Source organism: Astyanax mexicanus, chromosome 8 (genome assembly GCF_023375975.1).
Source record: "Astyanax mexicanus isolate ESR-SI-001 chromosome 8, AstMex3_surface, whole genome shotgun sequence".
Taxonomy (NCBI): domain Eukaryota; kingdom Metazoa; phylum Chordata; class Actinopteri; order Characiformes; family Acestrorhamphidae; genus Astyanax; species Astyanax mexicanus.
The window spans coordinates 33,719,730-33,742,880 of record NC_064415.1 but is presented as its reverse complement, the minus strand read 5'-3'; the positions used below and the strand labels follow the sequence as shown (position 1 = coordinate 33,742,880).

The window sequence follows — 23,151 nt, the reverse complement described above, 5'->3', positions numbered from 1 at the left end:
TGCATAACATCTCCTGATCACAGTGCCAGAGCCTTGGTCCACTGGACCACTTGGAGCACCAGCAAACGCAGCTATAGACATGTATAGACTAAACAACCCTGGGGCATTGCTGTGAGCACAGGTTTGTTTGGGGAAAACGAATACAGAAATTTATGAAAAGAACACTTAAAACAACTGTTAAGCACAGGGGTGGATCAATCATGCTTTGGGCTTGTGTTGCAGCCAGTGGCAATGTGAATATTTGATTCAAATAGCTGACTGATTCTCGGACTAAATATTGATTTGATTCATCCAGTAAAATATTGTATGTCCATTTATTAAATTGACTGATTTCTGTACTGAATATTGATCTAATGCATCCAATAAAATATTGTATTTCCTCTCTCACCTTGCAGTAGAAGTAGCGGCTGACGGCCTCCTGAGACCAGGGCTGATGGTAAAACTCCGCCCTCCTCTCCTCCTCTGGGTTCCCAACAACATCCGTCATCAGCTGAAACCAGTCAGAATGCAATTATTGAAAAACCTATTCCCACTGTTGACTTTTAACAAAAGGTCTTACACTCGAACAACAAAGAATGGTCATCTTTGGTAGAGTGAGATGTTTATAAAAGTGAAGTGACACCATTAGATGCTCCCCATTAGAGCTTTGCTTTAATAAAATGCACTATTGAACTTAATGCAGTTTAGAAGAAAGTTGGACTTACTTTGAGGTCTCTGCTCTGAGATTTCAGCCAGTCCTGAATGTAGCCTTTAGGATCCCTGGAGAAGCTGAGCATGAAGTCTCTCTGAATCTTCAGCTGGTTGATGGACTCAATGGTCTCATGGATCTGTAGCAGATTATAAAGTAAAATGCAAATGTCACAAAAGCACATCTAGGATTCATGTGTGTTCCATGGATGTTGATGCGATTTATTTACCTTATTGTCAAGTGACGCAATCTCCTGCTGATTGGCTGTGGAGAGCAGGAAGTTGCTCATCTGGGCTTTGAGCGGATCCTCCACTTCAACGTCTATATCGTAGCAGGCTGTTTTCTTCTGATCGTTAGGGTCCACACTAAACACCAAGGATAACACACCCAGCATAGGTTGTTTTATCAAAAATAAAATCAAGATAACACAACACATTTAACAAACTGGCCAAAGGAAAACCAATAATAGTCGAAGACTGTAATGTGCACTGACCTAATGATGTGGTTGATGACGATGGGGTCGGGGGGCAGCAGCAGGTTGGTGAGGCGCTGAGGGATCTCAGAGAACTTTAGCCGAGGACAGTCAAAAATCTGAGAGAAGAAAGGCATCTTTTGTTAGTACATTTAAACTGAAATAAATAGAAAAAGTTTAAAACTAATTAATTATTAAATAACAATCTTTGAAAATTTCAAACACATTAGTTCTAACATATTTTAGCTGGATTCTGCATGGTTAAATTTCCACTGCATGGTACCTACCAAGCGTGAGAAATACCATGTGTGGCGTGTGAGTGTGTGAACTCGCTGAGGTGTGTGTGTCACACGCTCAAAGCGTGAGACTTGAGAACACTGCTCATAACTAAAGGCCAGAGAAGTGTACAGACAGCACACCAGCACATTCTAATATCTGAAAGCAGTAATTAATTTAGCTCACAAAACAGTTAGCATCAGTGCTAACACACTCCAATCCTTACTGTTGAATTCGGCTGTTAGCTAGCATTGATTCACATATCACATCAAACCCCAGAATCTACTAATCTAACCAACACAATGCCATCCACCTGTTATCAAACATTAGTGATTAGTTGAGTTTGGAAAACAGTTAACATCAGCAGTTAGCTGTTAGCCATTGTGGCAAATCATTTTTTAAAATCACTTTCAAGCACTATTAAAGATAATTGACATTGACCCCTCCTGTTAACTTTTATTCATTAATTACATTATTACCTGAGAAAAAGCCACCTAAAACAGTTTGCTAACACTATCTACCTATAGCTTTGTGGGTATCAACTAGGCTAAAAATGTCCATATATCACAATTTCTCCCTTTTCTGGCTTATTGTAGGTTAAATTATTAAGTGACTCCATGAATGAAAAAAATATGTGTGATAAAATAATTACAAAAATAAAGGATAGTGGGAAATGGTTTAAGTATAGTTATTAATTGAAGAGCCTAAAGAATTTCAGTTAGAGGACAGGAGGTTTGAGGAGACAGAGAATGTATAAAGCTTTAAAATGTGTTTCCAATGACTGTGAAAAAGCCATAGACCTAATGTAGTGGATTAGAAACATTATTTTTCTTGCACATAAAATCCCTCTCTAAATATATTTGTTATTTTCTTTCGGTACTTCTTGGGTTTATTTATTTATTTTTTGTGATTTTGTGCAATTTCACGTTGGAATATTGAGTGTAAACTGAACTGTGTTGCAGACTTTTATTTTGAAATCGCTTGAGTTCTCAGTATCAGCGCTGGGCTCCACTCTCCTCAGTTCGTGCTAAATCTTGGTGAGGGGAGGTGGGTGTTAACAGTGCTGTTCGTAAAATACTGTTTAAATATTGTTTAAGCACTTATTATGAACTAAGTTCGTTAGTTAATCTGTATTTTATAACTGAGAGTTACGTACTGTGGGTTGTGTGTGTAGTTATTGTGTGTACAGAGTGTTTTAATTAGTACAGCAGACTAAATGGAGTTAATGGAGGTGCAGCTACCAGTTAAATGGTGTGCTTTTCTTCTCACAGCTGCAAATGTGTGTGTGGTGTGTGTGAGAAACTGATAAATCACTCCATGCTGTGTTGCTACTCTCATACACAAATATTGCCACAGTTCTTTGTTTTATTGAACCAGTTAATTGTTTAATTGCAGCAGCTGTTTATATTTTACATGTGTTTTGTTAAAAAATGTCATTTTAAGAGCCAATCTGTATGGGCATAGGACAATGTATTATAATAACGTGTAATATTTCATTTTATAGCTTTAAATATATTAGTGATACTAGGTTTATTTTTATAACTTTGTATTCTGTATTTGTAATCCAGTATTTTTATAATATCTATCGTATTGTGTGTTTTAATAACCAGATACAGAAAGAAAAAGATACACATGGCATTATCATATGTCAGTTTGTGCTAAATCTTGATGAGGAGAGCTGCTTGTGTATGTGTGAGAAACAGACAATTCACTTAATGCTGTGTTGCTACTCTTATGCACAGGAGAGAGAATAAAGCCCTCAATATATGCCAGAGTATGTCCAGTCTTTTCATTCCTTCAATCACATTGCAGAGGGTATTAAGGCTCAAGGGAAGAGACAAAGACACACACACAAGTCATCTGAGAACTTGGACCTGTAGTCGAGCCGAAACCTTTACATTTCCTCTTTTCCACTGTAGAATTTTAGAAGAAAAAAAAAAAATCTAATGACTAAACGAATTATTTATCTTTAACGTAATGCTTTTTAGAAATAGGCTCATCTTCTACACACTTAGCTATTACAATAACATAACTTTTGACTAGGAGTACCTAAACTTTCGCACACAGCCCTAATTCTCACCTGCTGGAAATACTTGTCACAGTTGATGTACTCCTTGTCGTGGGAGTCCTGCAGCTTGTTGGTTTTGATGTACTGCCAGAGGGCCTGGATGATGCAGGAGCGGGTCTGAGTGTGAATACCCAGCAGGCGAGCAAGCCGAGGGTCCAGCTTGAACTGAGGGGGCTACACACATCATACATAAAACATTTATTGGTGAATAATTGTTGTTGAGATCTAGTTCCCTAAAACAGTTTAGTATTAAGGTACTCTTAACAGTCAGAAAGAGAGAGTGTTGACTGTGATGCACTTTCGACCTTCTAGGAATAATCTTTGTGCTTTGATCTTTCAGGAATTCAATCCGTGTGTTTTAATAGAGCAGTAAAGTGTATAAAATGCAGTACAGTGCTCTCTGGCACCCTCACCTGGTAGTCCAGCATTAAGAGCAGTGTGCAGCGTACATTAACATCACCTGGCCTCTTCACCTGGAAGCCGTCAGTCTCCTGAGTGGTGGGAGTGCGATGCCACTAAGATGCAAAACAGAAATACAATCTTGTTAAGAACAATATAATGTACCATACACACACACCCCCACCCACATCCACCCATGCACACACATACACCCCCCCACACATACAAAATGCAAAAAAAACAGGCACAGGAACAAAGGAAATACACTAGGGATGGACAATGATATTGGAATTGTACTGGTATTGGCACTGGTATTGATTGTGCTGCAAAAAAACAAAAAGCTGCATTTCATTTTCTATTTCTACCATGCTAAAAATCTGCATGTTGTTTAATATAACATAATTTGTAATTCTTTAAAATGAATTAGTGATTCTTCAATTGGGGATTTTTTTTTAGATTTCTAGTTACATTTGTGTTACAAAGCTAAGAATTAGCTAAGAAATTAAATCTATATTAATTATTAGACCAAAAAAATTAGGCACCACAATATTTTCATTTTTTAAAAAAAGAAGGAAAAAATGACCTCTTGATACAACCTGGAATTCTGTACTCTCACAATTAGCAAATAAATAGAAAATTGAATTGTACAGCTCTGGAAAAAATAAAGAGACCACTTCAGTTTCTAAATCAGTTTCTCTGATTTTGCTATTTATAGGTATATGTTTAAGTAAAATGAACGGGTTTTTTTTTCTATAAACTACAGACAACATTTCTCCCAAATTCCAAAAAAATGCATAGTCATCTAGAGCGTTTGCTTGCAGTAAATGAGAAATGGCTGAAATAAAAAAAAGATGCAGAGCTTTCAGACCTTAAATAATACAAGAAAACAAGTTCATATTCAAAGTTCTAAAAGTTCAGAAATCAATATTTGGTGGAATAACCCTGGTTTCACAGTTTTTATGCATCTTGGCATGTTCTTCTCCACCAATCTTACACACTGCTTTTGGATAACTTTGTCACTCGTGGTGTAAAAAATCAAGCAGTTCAGCTTGGTTTGATGGCTTGTGATCATCCAGCTTTAGCTTGATTATGTTCCAGAGGTTTTCAATTTGGTAAAATCAAAGAAACTTTTTTTTTCATCATTTTTAAGTGGTCTCTTGATTTTTCCAAGAGCTGTATAAGACATAAGATCAGTCTTGCACACCATTAAGTCTTTACCTGAAAGCATGTGAACACTATTTTAACCCTTTCAGATCCTGATTCCATTCCAATGGACATCATATATTTCCTTTATTTTCAAATGTTTTGTTTCACATAACACTATGTGAAAGCTGTTGTGCATCAGAATAGACCATTAACCAGCCAATGGACAAGTTTATAAACCAAATGAAACAGTAACTTGGCCACGCCCTCTGTACTGGACAAACAGTAATACTAGAGCCATTGAGAGAAAGTAACAGCTATTTTTTTTACGAACCTGATGTGATTTAGAATACATTTTAATCATGATTTGTTTTACTGTGTAGGGATGGTTTATGAAATAAAATGGTTGACATGAAATTTAAAATATTACACACAGGCTTCCAGTGCAATGGAAATAAATCAATTATTAAATATTTTAGTTATAATAGTACAGTCTTAAAGTCTCATTTTCTGTGCATTACAGACAGATAACAGCATTCTTACATTTCATCCCATCACTTAAGATAATTCAGGTCTAAAAGGGTTAACAAAATTTAAACTGTATTATTGCTCATTTAATTTTACCAAAGTAAAGAAGACAGAAAAAAAGCACCCAATTGAAGAATCACCCAAATGCTGTAATTCCCTGTAATGAAATCCATAAGAACCAATAGTCACAGGCAGACATTCCCATATCAGTACATCCCTAAAATCCACTCACAGGAAACTGCACATTCCATCTATATTCCCTGTGTAAACACTGCAGTGTAAAAGTGTCTGTATGCAAGAAGAAGTTTAACTTGAATGACCTCCACACAGCTATGCTATACTGCAGCTTTCAGACACTGACTCAATTGTATTAGAACCTGCACAACATACTGAAGTCTCTGAGTGAAAAGCTAAAATTTGACTACAGTTGCTACACACTGATTCTACTCCTGATTGATGTTGTATAGGGGCTACTTCATGCTGTTGGTATGTGCTTAAGCATTAAAAAAAGGAGGCTGAATCTCCACTTTAACAGACTCTGTTTGTGGTGTGAGCAAGGCTGGATCTTACCTGAGCCTTGCTGCTCAGCAGCTGAAAAGAAAAACATTTCAAGCTCCCAGAGATTCAAGGTAACTGTACGCACTAAGCATGCAACACTCGCTTAGCAACTACACACGCCAAGTACTACTTAACTCTGACATGCACACGGCTACAGGGATCATCACTCATGGGATATAGTAAGTGTATATATGATAAATGTATATATATATATATATATATATATATATATATATATATATATATATATATATATATATATATATATATTGAGAGTAGTCACACTTTAAGATGACTAATCATATACGTTTAGCAGATAACTAATATGGATTTGGGTCTGTAGGGGTTTAGCCTCCAAAAGCAGGGCTATCTTTGAGGTTCTATGTTACAAAATAAGTGAATGGAGGGATCATGCACTCTTATTACACTTATGAAACAAAGCAAAAGCAAAAATCAAGCACAAAACTTCATACAGAAAAAAACTTAAAAGGGCTGGATATGGAAATGTTGGAGGAAAGTGTTCACAACCAATTCACAACTTTTGTTTATAGACCAAGTTCCCTTTTACGGACTAGATATAGATTAACATATAGGGAAATTCAATAAATTCAGTATCTCAAGTAAATTTAGCTTGGTTTTTTTTATTGAATATGTTTCAATGTGACTCAATAACTCATCTTAATATGCTCATATCTAGAGTGTACTAGTGCATACTTTTTCAGTAATTCAGTTAAATATGTGAAATCTGTATGTTATATAGTTGTGTTACACACAGAGTGATCATTTATTTACTTTTTTGTTAATGATTCTGGCTTACATCCATAACAACCCAAATATGAGTGTCTATTAAATTAGTATATCATATAGAATATTACATAAGACCAATTGGTACGTTTGGCAGTGTGGGTAGTGTGCCAAGTCCTGCTGGAAAATGAAATCCATGCCTTTATTTTTTTAACCAAAATTTGTCTTTCTATTGCATCATTTAATAAATATAGCCTTTTTAATTACCATAATCCTTCCTTCTACTAGATTTGCTGATTTTGAGCTTTTTGTGACTGCAGAAGATTTGATCGCATTGATTACAACCACTCCTTATATTCAACTTCTTCAAAAAGAGTATTGTAGTGTAGTGTTGTAGTGTTTTTTCAAAATGTAATTCTATGTGAATAGAAAATATTCCACCACACCAAATAAAAGCATGTGTGAAATGAAGTGAGAGAAATAAAACCATTTAGAACAAAAACTGTTAATGAAAATGGAAATGCACTAACTCTTAATATTAAACCATTACATGTAGGATTCACTATCAGAAGACCTGGGCCTGGAAGATCATACAGTGGTAGTAAATGCTCACCTCCACTAGGTGGTTGTCTGGTCCGTACAGGTCTTTGTCCAGCTCAATGACCAGGCTTTTAAAAAACGAGGAAAATTTCCTTTTCACCTTGGCTGGCTGAGAAGAACAAGGAAGAAGAAGAAGAAGAAGAAGAAGAGAACCAATGTAAAGTGTGTTCCTGTGTGTGTTTTTATTTGTAACTAGAACCTCTCATTAGCTGCAATGCTACTTCAGAAAATTCAGTGTTTGAAAAAATTCCTCAAACTCCAGGGTTGGTTTGGAGGACTGGCCTATGGAAGAGGATGGAATTTAAACCAAAGTGTGGAGCTAATGTATAAAACTGTCATCAGTGACTACTGTTTCCATTCGGGCGGTTACAGAGCATATGCTTAAGCTGCTCTTGGCCTGACGCTCAGGCTTTGGTTAGGACTGCTGGCTACTACTGCTTTGGTAAACCATTTACTCTTAGCCTCGCTCTTATCCAAGCAAAACAAGCAACCGCCGGAGCTAATCACTGGCCAAACATACCGTCAACGTATCCAGAGACTAAACACTACGGCTGTTTATGGCTGGAAGCGGAGCGAGTCTTTTTGAACCCTCAGAGAATGCTTTTGGGGAATGTTCTCCATGTTGTCTTTTCCATAGTCAGAGAAGGTTTCTGGAGTACAGAATGGCAAAAAGGGGCATCAAATGCTTCAAAGGAGGGGGAAAAGAAAGTCGAAGGAGTCAAAGAATGTTAATGTTTGCACAGGAGCGGACAAGTGACCTCATTGGTAAGTGGGGCATACTGCTGTGGAGGAAACTTGGAGCCTACGCGAGTAATTTTAACCTCACCACTGTAAAACACACATAGCTGCCATTCAGAGGCTGTGAGGTCACTCAGACAAAGGCACAAGGCTGCTGCACTTCTTGCCTTTGGTGTTCACCAGCTCTGGCCTGAAATGGGATTCTGAAGATACTTCAATAATAACTAATAATTACTTTACTTCTCAGCACTTAGCAGTTCTGAAAGGCCGTGGCCTTTTGAGATACATCCTTTGTACCACATATCCTTGTTTGCTAAGAGTATATCCCTTTTTTAGAGTCATCTTATATACAGGGGCTTGTAAAAGTATTCATACTCATTGAACTTCTTCACATTTTGCCACCTAACAAACATAAACCAACACAAGGTAGCACATAAATGTGAAATGTGACGAAAAGACATAAAGTTGTGCAGAAGTTTAAAGCAGGGTTACGTAATAAAAACATATCCCACGCTTTAAGCATCCCAAGTAGCACTGTTCAATCCATCATCCAAAAATGGAAAAAGGATTCTACATTGGAAAGACATGGCCGTCCACCCAAAATGACAGACTGAGCATGGAGAGCCCTGGTCAGAGTAGCAGCCAAGAGGCCAATGGTCACTCTGGAGGAGCTGTAGAAATCCACAGCTCAGGTGGGAGAATCTGTCCACTGGACAACTATAAGTCATACACTCCACAAATCTGGCCTGGAAAGAGTGGCAAGAAGAAAACCACAAACGACTTGAGAGTGGGAAGGAGATTCACCTTACAGCAAAACAATGACCCTAAACATACAGCCAGAGCTACAGTGGAATGATTTACATTTGCAGCTGTAACTGCAGTGAATGGGGGCTGTATTATATATTGATGTAGGGGGGCTGAATACTTTTGCATGTCACACTTTTTAGACTTCACACCTAAAATCTTAAAATATCACCTAAAATATTTCAATAAAAAAGTTAGTGGTTGTGAGATGACAAAATGTGAAAACGTGTAAGGGGTATGAATACTTTTGCAAGCCACTGTACATTGATCAGCTATTAATACCACAGCTGATTTGTCCACTTAACAGCTCCAATTATGATAATAAATGTATGAACTATTTCTTGAGGATTTCTATTCAAGCATTACATAAAAAGGTTATAGGTTTGATAAGAAATGCAAATTGTAATTGTATTAGAAAACATTTTAAAATATTGAAATCTACAATTGTCAAAATATAATGATTACACATAATAAAAATTGCACTTTCCTGAACTTCATTTTAAAATAAAAAAATTAGAAATCAAATAAATGTAAGAATTTGGGGTTGATTGCTCTTCTTTATCTAATATTATTAAGTGAAATAGAGAGATAAGTCAGTTTTTCCAAGTGTCCCGTAGGAGTCTCCAAAGCCCTTAAAGTTTTCAGAATACAAGTAAATTATTTCACTGCAGAGAAAAAGGATTTTGTAAAATCTACACTTGTGGCCTGTACTGGTTGTCAGCATATTTCTGTACAATATGTAAATGTAATTTTTTTTGTTTTTTTAAAGCCATAGCATCGTTTGCACTTTTTCAAACACTGGGTCTATTTATTTGCTGAATGCAAAAAAATTAAATAAAAAACAGGTGTCCTAACGTTTGTGCATACCCCATATTTTATGTTTCCTAATATAATAAATTAAGCTATTTGAAGATTCATTCTGCACTAAAAATATGGACATTAACAGTAAATTTAAGAAAAACTAAATCTAATATTTGTTCCTTAAAAATAAAGCATTACCCATGTTTTCAGCATAACATTAAAAATGCATGTGATTTCACTACAAGTGCCTGAATTTGTGCAGATGACTGTACATCTGTACTCCACCTGGTAAGACGTGAGCATGTGAGAGAGTGTGTATACGCTGCATGCATCAACTGACTCACATCGTCCAGTAACTTTCCCTCCACCCGAAGCTCCCAGGATGCAATGCTGCCGTCAGAGTCATCAGCATCAGCCTTGGCCGGGTTGAAGGTATTAGAGATGTAGAGTCGCAGTTTGCGTTTTTGCTGCAAAAGACGAATAAATAACTCTTGCTTTTCCTTCTGAACTGAGAGGAACTCAAAAAAGTCCCTCAGACTCACAGACACATTACAAACTAGATAATTAGATGATATTAACAAAGCAACATATCCTGATCAACATATCATACACACTGGCTGCATCTAGAAACCCCAAAAGTTACCCGGAAACTGATGCCTGTCCAAATACTGGAGGAGACGAAAGATGCCTGTGCTTAAAATGTTCCTCAAAGCTTTTTCCAGCAGAGAATACACTAGAGAATACAACGCAGGATGACTAAGGGGATTTTGGAATGACATCACTGTGGCCACGCCCACAGAGCACAAAAGTATGCAATATTATTATTATTTTTTAAATATTATTTATTTACTTATATGATTTTTTTTTTATTGTGTATGTGCAGAAACAATACAAATACTTTTAATACATTAGTTTTCACTTATATATATATTATAATATATTATATATGTTTACTTATTATGAACAAATAAAAAATATTTATTTAAATAAAATACGTAAATAACACAAAATACGTTCACTTTTATCCGATATTTCATAAAATTTCAAAAATTAAGTATTTTTTCTGCAATAAGCCACGGAATAACATAGACTGCTTGTAGAAGCTGTGATTGGCTGGGCAGTATTGGTCTGAAAGGTGAGCCGAAAGCGAGCATTGTGATTGGCTCAGTTCATCAGTAGTCAATATCCTGTTAAATAAGATTAGCTGTCCCATTTCTCTAACTACTACTGCTCCCTCTCTTCCTCCCTCCTGCTCTTCTCTTCTCAATTCCTTCACCTCCTTCTAGGATTAGGAGAGGAGGAATAGGAAAGAAGAAGGGGGAGCAAATGTTTCTGGACTCAGTCAGTGTATACTGTTAGTGAAAAGCGTTATTACATACCTTCATGGGTCTCTTCAGTGCCTCTTGGATGTCCACACGCTTGCGCATTATGGTTTGGTCCAGTTTGCGCTCGAATGCCAGCAGGTCCATATAAGCCTGAGACTCAGGGACCAGCTCACGGATCTGAAAAGAAAGGAATTAGGAAATCAATTAATTTTTTTGATTCCTCAAAAACCAAGTTGCTTAAAAATAAATATATGTCATTTAGAACAGGTTGTTGGAATTTTCTATCAATACATCAAAAATATAAAAACAATATAAAGAACATCTGCTGGAAAGTAGCTATGTTGGAGATAAATATAGTCATAAATATAGTCATTTTAATGACTGTCCAAGACCAAAACATAGCATTTACTAGATTTGCTGACTGACTTCAAAACAGACGGGAATATTACTGTAAGAATTGCATTCATGATTGCATTCAGCAACAAGAGCATTAGTGGGGTTTGAATATTGGACGATAAAGACCACACCTCATCCTTAACTTCTCCTAAAAGTATTAGATGGAGTACTTTCATTCCAGAGAACACAGTTCCACTGCTCCACAACACAATGCCTGGCTTAGGTGCTTAGGTACATTTCCGGCATATTGTTATCTTGGCAACAGAAAACACAGGTGCGCCACTGACTGATTTAAACCCTGACAACAGTCACTTGTCAGACTCTCATTGCTATCTTGGCAACGCAGGCAGCCTCAATGTGTGTACACCCCCGCTCGTTACACACGCAAGGACATGCAGCAGCACACAAAACTTTTACATTACAAACTTTTAAATTAACAAAAAAGAGATTACAAAATAAAATAGCATTGCTGTTGCCGTAAATGACCTGCTCACACACACGCACAGCGTGAACACACAGCTCAGTTTCCTCTGCTAAGAAGTGCAGAAGTGCTATGCTGTTAAAATACCAATCCAGTACCAAATTGGAATGGCAAGTGAAACACTGACTGGTTTATTTCACATTATGGCCAAAACATACACATGAATAATTAGGAGAATTAGTACATTGCTTTTTGCGTGTTTTGAGCCGTGCAAGGCATAATTTTCCCACCGTTACGATAGCAAAGATATACTGACAGGCCATAAATCAAACTGTGCAGTGTGTAGTTGACATCTCGTCTATAAATCACTAAAATAGGGATTAATGTACCTCTCTGTCCTTTTAAAAAAATATATTTTATTCATAAAATAAAATAAAAAAATTGAACACATTTAAAACAATTCATTTAGAAAGGAATGTAGGTAGACTGGGCATGTCCATGTGCTTTATCTGACCTTATATATTATACATATTTAACCCCTTAAACACAAAGAAAATCACGTTCCTTATACTTATATAGTAAATTATACAGCAGCACTGGAGCAGAACTTTCTTAAGGACCTTGCCTAAGAAGCAGCAAAAACAGACCTGGGTATCAAACCCACAAACTACAGTGTGATCAATACCCCAGCACTCTAGTAACCACTGAGCCACCACTGCCCATAATGATCCACTGCCCATGTCTGTGTGTGTGTGTGTGTTCAAAAGCTCTTATCCCTCTGTATCCATGTCTATTTCCCCTCTGTCTGTCTGTCTGAGATTTAAATGACCCCTCCGCCATTCACCGCAGTGAATGTTCAGAAGTGTTTTGTGTGCTGTGTGTGAGTGTGTGTGTGTGAGTGTGTGTGTGCGAGAGTATGTGCAAGCTATCTGCCAAGAATCCACAGCAACCCCTCCAGTGCCACATTATCATGCGCACACACAGATGGTTGGGGCGAAGTGTGTGCCAAAAAGCTTCCCTCCATAATGGGCAAAAACCCCATAGATTCCGACACTGCACCAGTCCCTCTATACCTCTTTCTCTCTAAACCTCTCTCTCTCTCTCTCTCTCTCTCTCTCTCTCTCAGAACGATGGAGTGTGCTGTAGACGTGTTCAGTCTATGAGTAATGCGAGCGGCGTCTGAGTCTCTGCCGTATCTACACACGTCTGATAACACACCCACCCACTCACTCACTCACTCCCTTACTCTCTCTCAAGTGACTAAGACACATACCCATGACCCCTGGATTATATTGCTTTAAACAAACACGCACACACACACACACAAACACACACACCGGCTATTGTATCTTGGGTCTTATGAACACTTTACAACAAGAAAAATGGGAAAGAGTCAAAAAAGGTACCATATTATACAAAAGGTCAAAATCATAAACCATCCAAAATTCCAAGAAAGCTTTAAAAAAAAAAAAACATGCAGAATTTTATAATAGCAATACAGTTTTATTGCCCCCCCCCTTTTGCCCACAACAAATAATAAATAAATAAATAAATATTCTAAACTAACTATTCTAAATATTCTAATAACTATTCTAAAATAAAAATGATTAATAATAAATAATACAAAAAGTATAATAATTAAAAAAAGGTAATCAATTAAGTAATAAACTTCTGAAATGGAGAAAGATTAATAACAAATAATACTAGAAATAATAATAAATAAATACATTATTAACTAATTAAATCTATTCTAAAATAAAAAAGGACTAATGATAAATAATAATAAAATAAAATAAATAAATAATACCACACATAATACAAAAAATGAATAAATACATTATTTACTAATAAATACTATTATAAAATAAAATAAAAAAAAAGATTCTAAGGAATTTGAATGTAAAAATTAAGCAAAATGGCAAAAACTTAAAACAAAAAAAAACTTTTTTTTTGTAAAAGGGAAAGCAGCAAAAAACATGCTATACTAAGATATAAGATAATTGATTTTTAATTTTGATTTTGTTTTATTTTATTGGTCCACTCAACAAAAATGTAAATATAAAATCAAAAAATCAAAAATGGAAAAAAAAGGAAAAGGTTAATGTAAAAAAAAAAAGATTCCAAGGAATGCTGGATCATTTCTGGTTCTGCCCTTTAATGATAAAATAGTCACACACCATCAAGACTGACTGTTGTATGCAAATGACAAAATAAAAAACGGTACCAATTTAGCAAAATGTCAAAATCTTAAATCCATAAAATATAAAAAAACAATTGGAAAAGCAACAAAATACATGCTACATTTTATAATGGAATTTATTTAATGGACTAATGGACTTTTTAGTAATTAAAAAAAAAAAAAACTCTTAATGGAAGTCCAGTTCTATTCCTAGTGTACACTCACTAAAAAAGTAAATAAAAAAGTAAACAACAAAACAAAAGCTTAATGGTGACTGGTAAAAACAAAAAAATATATATTCCATGTAATTCTGAGGCATTCTGCTGGTCCATTCATGATGAAACATTTATGAATTGCATGAAGTGCAGCAGCTGTGTGCAAAGCACAAAGTCAAAATATTAAATTAAAAAACTGGGAATTTTAAATGGGAATGCTGCAAAAACATGGTGAACTGTAATTTATAATAATGCAATATGATTTTATTTTTTCCAAGCAATTGCAGAGCATTTGTGCAGCTCCATTTATGATGAGATGTTTACACTGCATGAAGGGCAGCTGCTGTGTGCACATGTGATAAAAACATAAAAACATATACATTAACAAATAAATTAAGTGCATATCACTAAATTTGCTTTAGTAATATACAGTCATAGTTATTTAGATTCTGACTGAATCCAGACTCTACCTTCTCCTCCTGCCTATCCAAACACCTGCAGCCCGTTCTGGGACTCGGCGTCTTGGTCCTGTTATATTTGGGTTAGAGCTACACACACCTGTGGAAGCTCCGCGCTCCTCTCTGAATACAAATGTCACCGCCAGAACACTGCGTCCCTACTAAGTTTGACCGCTGATTGAAAAACGTGACCCAAATGTACGAGGAGTCTTCCCAAGCCCTTTCCCTCTCCCGGCTCCTTCCTGGTCTTGGGAAGCGCCCAGAACGCATCACTTATCTGCCATTTGTTTCTCCCGTGTTCAAAAAATTAAAAAGGGCTGTGTTCCAAATCACACAGCGGCACATGTGGTCATACACATAAACACACATGCACACACTCATATACCCCAAAAAAACATTAGCGTTCCTACTCACCCTTTGTGGAAGAATCTTATCAGCCATTTTCCTCCTCTTGGTGCTGCAGAAAAAGAGGGAGAAAAAGGAGCGACAGAGAAAGACAGAATGAGAGAGAGAGAAAGAGAGAGAGCGAGAAAAAAAAAAAGAGATGTTACTATGGAGACCGATAGTGTAGCACCCGGGACATCTGCTAAAATTCTGGGGCTGGTCCAGGATGCAAGAATGCCGGCGGCGCGCGAGTGAGTGAGTGTGAGTGTGTGTGTGTATGAGTGTGTGTCTGTGTGCACGCGCCAGTGTTTTAGTGATGCCAGCCCAGATGGTCCCCGCCAATATGGGCACCGAGACTGGTAGTAGAGTGGCACCCACGGCTTCACACCATGGAACCTGGCAAACAGCTCCAAAGCTGAGCCTAGACTGAAGGTAGGTGGTCTTTAGGTGTGAGATCTGTCTGTTTTCTTCTACTTCCAGCAGGATGAAGATCCTTTCTCCAAGTGAACGCTTGAATCCTGACACTTCTCTGACTGGGAACTCTTAACGGTTCTGTCCGTTCTCTTCAATTAGCTTCTTTCTTTACTTCAGCAGACATCCTCACGTCTCAATTTAAGTCAGTTCATGGCTCCGAAAGACCTTATTAAACATCCCGTGGACCAGACATTGGAACACAGGCTACGTTCACATTGCGAGCCAGATTGCTTCAATCTGATTTTTTGCTCACAAATGCTTCACAAATGTAAGTCGCCTTCTTCACCAACAACAAAAAATTTCATATTTGAGAGACGACTTGTAGCTTTATAAAGGTAAATAGATGTGTAAGCAGCTCATATGTGGAGCATCTTTTGCTGGAGTGTAGAGGAAACAGCTGGTATGCAGTTCATGCTCAGGTTGAGAAGGAGAAAAAAGGCCATGGGGTTTGCTTTTGCTGTTTTTGTAGCTATAGCGAGTTGTGTGGGTACGAGAGAGAAGCATGTAGTATATCGGTAAAAGCTAAAAGATGCATGAATTCCGATTTGACCGTTCATCACATTCATGTTGCATGTCCACGGATCAGATATGTACGGTGGCCGAGAAAGCCCAGCGCAGTGCAAATTGAAAAGCGCTGCAAAAGCACAAAACACATCCATCAAAATTACAACACAGGCGCAGCAAATAGAAAAACGCGCTGCAAAAAGAAAAACGCGCAGTAAATACAACCACAACACAACGGAAGTGAGTCACAACACAACGGAATTTTCCCGGGGGACCTTAAAAGATGCTGTACCAGCTGTATACAAAGGACCATAAGGGGCAAACAAGCTTCTGAAAAGTAAGTTATGTTTATTACCTGTGATTACCGTTGTGTGCATATTATTAAAAGTTCTGCTTCACAAAACGCCTTGTTTGCCACTTATTGTCCTTTGTACACATAGTGAAGTCCGAGACGTTACTGAAGACGCAGCTTAGCTGGTACAGTATCTTTTAAGGTCCCCCGGGAAAGTTCCGTTGTGTTGTGACTCACTTCCGTTGTGTTGTGGTTCTATTTGCAGCGCGTTTTTCTATTTGCAGCACGTTTTTCTATTTGCTGCGCGTTTTTCTAGTTGCTGCGCCTGTGTTGTAATTTTGATGGATGTGTTTTGTGCTTTTGCAGCGCTTTTCAATTTGCACTGCGTTGGGCTTTCTCGGCCACCGTAGATATGATCCGATTTTGGACAAAATATGGAAGTCGCTCAGATCTGATTTGAAAAAATCAGAATTCGGATTTCACACATTCACAAAGACAGGAAAAAATCAGATCTGAGCCACGTTAAGAAAAAAAATCAGATTTGAGTCACTTCAGCCTGGTAATGTGAACGCAGCCTTGATGATACAGGTGGAAACACAGCCACAGGTTCACTAGGCTTAATAAAGTAGAGCTGTTCATTAAACTCATGCAATTTTATGAAGATTCACCAGTGCTTCTTATTCAGGATTGGGTAAAAGGACAGATATGTGAATGGTTCTGTAAGTAGTTAGGTTAGGTTGTTTTTCAAGAAAAAATAAATAAAAAAGATATTGTTGCATAAAGCCCACTGTCATTAGATCAGATTAGGGTCAGTTTATTCAAACCACATGTAGAGGCAGTCAGAGAAGTTCTAAACAAAACACAACTACACAAATATATATTTTTTGTACACTTTTTCCTGCATAGTAAATGAAAACTAAAGTTATCCAGACTATAAAGGAACACAAAAATCATGTAGTAAATTTAAAGTGTTAAACAAACCAAGATGTGAAGAAGCATTTAGGTGCTCTTATCTGGGGTCAAACTGTTAACTTGCGTTTTTTTTTTTTTTTTTTAACTCTGATGAACTTATAATGTGTAACAGAGGTAAGTCTTGGTTGTCCATTCCCGGGGCAGTCCTGATGAGGGCCAGTTTCATCATAAAGTTTTTGATGGTCTTTGCGACTACACTTCAATTTTTAAAGTTCTTAACATTTTTCAGATTGACGGACCTTCATATATTAAAGTATGTTTTTCTTTACTTAGTTAAGTTCTTTCTTCTACTTCCTGCAGGATGAAGATCCTTTCTCCAAGTGAATGCTTGAATCCTGACAGTTCTTTTACTGGAAACGCTAACGGTTCTCTCCGTTCTCTTCAATTAGCTTCGTTCTTTACTTCAGCAGACATCCTCAGGTCTCAATTTAAGTCAGTTCATTACTCTGAAAGACTGTTTAAAGGGAGAGTGGGTATTTTCACTGTATACCTCTAACTCTCCCTCTTCAAAACACTACTATTGCTCTTAAACACATTTAGAGGACAAGAAATTCAAGTAAGTAACTCTTAACAAGTTCAGCACAGCTGTTAACTAAAGACTATTCCAGGTGACTCTACCTCATAAAACTGACTGAGAAAATCCAGTCAAGATGTACAAAGCTGATCGCTAAACAAAAGGTGCATATTTTGAAGAATCTAAAATCTAAAACATATTCTGGTTTGTTTAACACTTTTTTAGTCTACTCAATGATTCCATAATGAAGATCGGTTTAGTTATTTATTTTTCTAGCCGTTTAAGAGCAGCTGTCTTTGAAACCTCTCTTCTAGTTCTCAGTTTGACCTCCAACATCCCTTGTAACAGCTATTCCTTAATTACGTTATAAACTGAGAATCTGGCTACATGAAAATACTGCAAGAATAAGATTCTTTCTTACACTCATCTCCTGCTTTGCGAGCATCAGTTGTGTAATGTTCAGAGTGCTCGGCAGCTGCAAAGAGGATTATTGCCATTACTGTTAGAACAAGTTCTAAAGTTTGCTTCACCTTGCCTTTTTTAACCCTTTCAAACCTGAATTATCTCCAGTGATGGGAAAAAGTAAGAATGATGTTTTCTGTCTGTAATGGACACAAAAGAAGACTCTACAATAAAATCTATATAGCAAATAATAATATATATATTTAGAAGACTCTAGTACATACCACCAAGAAGGACCAACCACATCCAACAGGATTAACTGTGGACGCAAGAGGAAGCCGAAACGGATGTTTGGGTGCTAACCCGGATTGTATTCAAAAAACATAAAACCACGGCTGATCAAATCACGACAGAATTCAATGTGCACCTCAACTCTCCTGTTTCCACCAGAACTGTCTGTCGGGACAATAAATTACTGTCGTCTAAAACCAGGTGTTTCAGTTTTATTGTCCAACCCCTGTAAATGTTATATAACCAGCTTAACACTCAGTTAAAAGTCTGAAAACATTTGCATGGAGTTCATTTCATAAAACAATGTTTTATCTGGTATTATGCTCATTTGGAAGGAAAATGTTTTATTGTATATGTGTTTTTATGTTCCTCTGGGATTTTGTTTAGACTTCTTGATTGGTAAACTTAGTTTCCTCAGTTACGGCAAACATGCAGACATATTTCACAGAGCAGAGTCGTTCCTGTAGCTACTAATGCTTAAATTCTCCACTGTCTGCTGTGAGGATCCTGGCCAGTCACAGACAATGTAATTGGATGATTGGATGTATCAAGGTTTTCACATGATCTAATTTTGTAAGTCATTATAAAGAATAAAGTAGTCCAGACCAGCTATATAAAGTGTGTACTGATTATAACTTTGATTTGTCTTTTTGTCAATTTTACACAACTCAGAGTACTGAACAACTGCCACAGTATTGCCTTAATGCATTGAACACATGACTCTACGTCTTATATAACAATTAGCTTAATTTAGGAATCAGGAAAAAAATGACACTTTGACTCTCACTCTCACAATTTGCAATTAAAGTAGTGACTGAAAAAAGACTGCATACACAGCTGAGGGTGAGGATAGATTGATAGATTATGCCTCATATACCATCCCCATATACCTTTAAATCATGAAAACAGGACATTACCTCAAATGATGCTGCAGAGATGCACTTAACATTCATTTAAACTGTCATTAAAAGTGACCTGAAGTCATTTAAAGTTACCTAAATATATTGAAAGTGATTACATTTTTTTGATTGATGTAAACTTACTTTTAATGGATTTAAGGTTATTGAAAGTTAACCAGTCATTTGAATCAGAGAATATTAAAAAATATTACTAGGAGAGTCAATTTAATTGATATGAAATCGTATAAAGTGATCTAAAATTTGGGATCCTCTGAGATTGAAAAATATCTACATATAACATGATCTGCATATACTAAAAGTGATCAGGTGATCAGATTTCATTTTATGCGATCTTAACATACTGTCAACATAAAGTCATTTTAAAGTATTTAAAGTGATCTGAATATATTGTAAGTGATCTGATGATAATAAAAGTGATCTGAGTGCACTGGAAGTGATCTGAAGTCATTTAAAGTGATCTAAATATACTAAAAGTGATCTGAATCATTTAAAGTGATCTGAATGTACTGAAAGTGATCTGTTGATACTAAAAGTGATCTGAATCATTTAAAGTGATCTGAATCATTTAAAGTGATCTGAATATACTGAAAGTGATCCGTTGATACTAAAAGTGATCTGAATCATTTAAAGTGATCTGAATATACTGAAAGTGATCTGTTGATACAAAAAAGTGATCTGAATCATTTGAAGTGATCTGAACCATTTAAAGTGATCTGAACCATTTAAAGTGATCTGAATATACTGAAAGTGATCTGTTGATACTAAAAGTGATCTGAATCATTTAAAGTGATCTGAATACTGAAAGTAAACTGAAGTCATTTAAAATAGACTGAATATACTGACAGAGTTCTGATCTAAAATACTTGAAAGTATTCTGGTCATTTAAGTGATCTGGTGATATTTAAAGTGATTTGAAGGAAGAAGGTAAAACCCTTCACACCTGGGATGTATTGCATTTTGTAAGCAACATTTTGAAACTTAATTTTGAGACTTAATTAAGTCAATATCTATCAGAAACTACATCTCCCATCATGCCATGCAGCAGCATATGTCATGCACATCCATGCGTAAACAGTCTGTGATACAGGAAAACTAGTGCAGGAAAATAATCGGATGTAGTTGTAGATCTTTCAAAATACCTTGGCTTTAAAAATGTAGTTTAGTTTATTATAATTTATATAATTAGCTGTATGAATATTCATGAGTGCTGACCTTATTTAACACTAAAGGTAGTGGTTGGGGGTGTGGTCCAAAATGCTTGTTAGGGGACACTGGTTTGGTATGAAACACACTTCAGGGGTTGTGCAGGGGTCAGAGGGACAGGGGGGTTGGGGGGGGGTTGGGGGGGGTCAAAAAATGCATGAAAATCTGTCATGCAGCACAATAAACTCCTACTTTGATCCAAGCGTGGGATCTGATTGGGCCTCTCTCATGTCCATCTGCCTTCCTTGCATCTCACTGGCTCCGGGAAATCCCACAGGCTTCCTATGGGTCGATGGGATTTGAAGGGTCTTTCATTAGAGAGTTTAGAGAGGTTTAAACATCTTCTTGTGTATAAGTATATGAATATGTTTAGGGTTTTATCCTGACATTAAACATGTGTAGGGGTTCAATGTGTGACATATTTTTTTAAAACACTAAAAATGTACAAATGACCTTTCAAACTCCAAATGTGAACACAAAAATAATCAAATAAACAAATAAAATTAAAGCATTAAAATAAATAGAAGGGCCATTGAAATTGCTTGAGTCTTCTTGTATGAACATCTAAACTCAGTTATACAGTTATATGCAACATTTCACCACCCTCTGGCCAAATTACACATATTGTTTATAGTCTTATATTTGTAGAAAACCTCAATTAAAGCACAATTACTGATTATTAACTTATTTTACCATTTAAAAATAAAACATTAAATTTGCACAATATCTATGGGCCATTTCACCCAATGGGTGCCATTCCTGTCCACAGGAAATTGCACGTATAAATGTGCACACATAATAACTTTAAAATACATTTTATTATTAAGCACATTGTCTTGTCCATTGACCTAATTGCAAAAGTAAAATATATAATTAAAAAAATAATAAAAACTACTTACAACACTGAAAAAAATAAATGGTATTTGTTACCTGTCCCCACTCTCTAAATATAAATTTTACCATGAAATATAATGAATAAAATCCTTCAGAGATATTATTTTTTTGCATTGTTGTGTGACTCCAAATCCCATCTATGCTTTCAAACAATTGTTTTTCATAATAAAGCCATAGTATTTAAGTTAAAATGCACATTTTTAGATTTTATTTGTTTATTTAAAAAAAAAATCACTAGAATGTGCTCAGTGTCCTTTGGGTATTAGCATAGCTGCTATTTAGCTATTTTTCATGTTTAAGCTAATTCTATGCTAAAAACGCATTCCTGTTACTCAAAACAAAAAAATAACAGAAATGAGTGCCCATAACAGGAGTGATTTTTTGTCATAAATATTAATTATTTGAACATGCAGTCAACCATTTCTTTTAAAATAGAGACTTTCTTGAGAGAAAATCAAAGAAATTAGTGAACTTGCTTTTAAACATGCTTTTAAATGAGTTTTGTAACCAACTTTGGCTTAGAAACCTTGTGACAAATGAAGTAAAGCTGCCTGAGTTATTAGATTCAGAGGAAAGATTAAAAAAATAAGTTTAACTTGGAAGGTGCCATTTACAACAAGCAAATGGCACCCATTCAGTGGAATGGCCCATAGGCACTTTGACAGCTGAAGTGACCCTACAATGCTCATCCACCTATTGCTGCCCTCTCTAAAACACATTCAACAAAAACAATCTGATTTCATATTTATTAATTAGTGATGCTTTTGGTCACCAGGTTTAAATGCTTGTAAATGCATGAAGTGACCAGGGTCATAATGTTGTGAACACCAATGCATTTAGATGAATGCATAAGCTTGTATAGCCTCACCTATTCACAATAAAGTTACTAGAGTTTCAGCTCTGGTTGTTTTGGAACAAAAAATAGCACAAATAAGCCTCAATCAGAATTAATCTTATTATTAATCTTATAAGCACCATAACAAAAACAAAGACGCAACATAAATCCTGGCAGTTTTTGTTTTATTACAAATGTTTTACTGTAAAAATACTCAATTCATATTAAGGTATTTTTAGTATGAATGTCAAAATGTATGAATTGGTTAACCTCTAATATTGTCCCTGTAAAAGCACTGACTGATATAACACGACTTATAAACCGGAGCTTCAGCCATTTCAGCCATAGTGGTTCTTCACCTCAACCCTGGGTCATCACTATCAGTCACCAGGGGGCAGAACAACTTAGATAGCTTCGGAATGATTCACCAGAACCAACTGAAGTCTGCTTCTTTAGTTTGGGGTAAATTGTGAACGTTTGATTCTTTTTTTTTTTGTCTTTTTTGTTTAAAAAAAATATTCAATATACACTCTAAAAAACAGAGGTACAATATGAGTACTTTTTTGTACTCAGAGGTACACTCTTCATAATTGTACCCTCAAAGGTACAATATTGGTCTTTACAGGGTCAGATTTGTTCCCTCTGAAGTACAA

General features: G+C 36.2%; 1 protein-coding gene across 5 annotated transcripts in view; it reads right to left on the bottom strand.

The window, feature by feature from the left end:
• The window catches only part of smarcd3b (SWI/SNF related, matrix associated, actin dependent regulator of chromatin, subfamily d, member 3b), an 83,754-nt gene that overhangs the window by 1,855 nt on the left and 58,748 nt on the right, over positions 1-23,151 (bottom strand). For 2 of the 5 annotated variants that reach the window (XM_015606813.3, XM_007230316.4), the window contains exons 3-14: positions 20,962-21,051; positions 15,228-15,270; positions 11,199-11,321; positions 10,164-10,286; positions 7,490-7,585; positions 6,145-6,165; positions 3,918-4,019; positions 3,517-3,678; positions 1,182-1,279; positions 918-1,053; positions 705-827; positions 389-490 (exon numbers count right to left, since the gene is read on the bottom strand). In XM_015606813.3, the coding sequence (XP_015462299.1) occupies positions 389-490; positions 705-827; positions 918-1,053; positions 1,182-1,279; positions 3,517-3,678; positions 3,918-4,019; positions 6,145-6,165; positions 7,490-7,585; positions 10,164-10,286; positions 11,199-11,321; positions 15,228-15,270; positions 20,962-21,051 (1,219 nt within the window). The remainder of the gene's footprint in view (positions 1-388; positions 491-704; positions 828-917; positions 1,054-1,181; positions 1,280-3,516; positions 3,679-3,917; positions 4,020-6,144; positions 6,166-7,489; positions 7,586-10,163; positions 10,287-11,198; positions 11,322-15,227; positions 15,271-20,961; positions 21,052-23,151) is intronic. The other 3 variants (XM_015606815.3, XM_007230317.4, XM_007230318.4) reach the window with 3 other exon arrangements.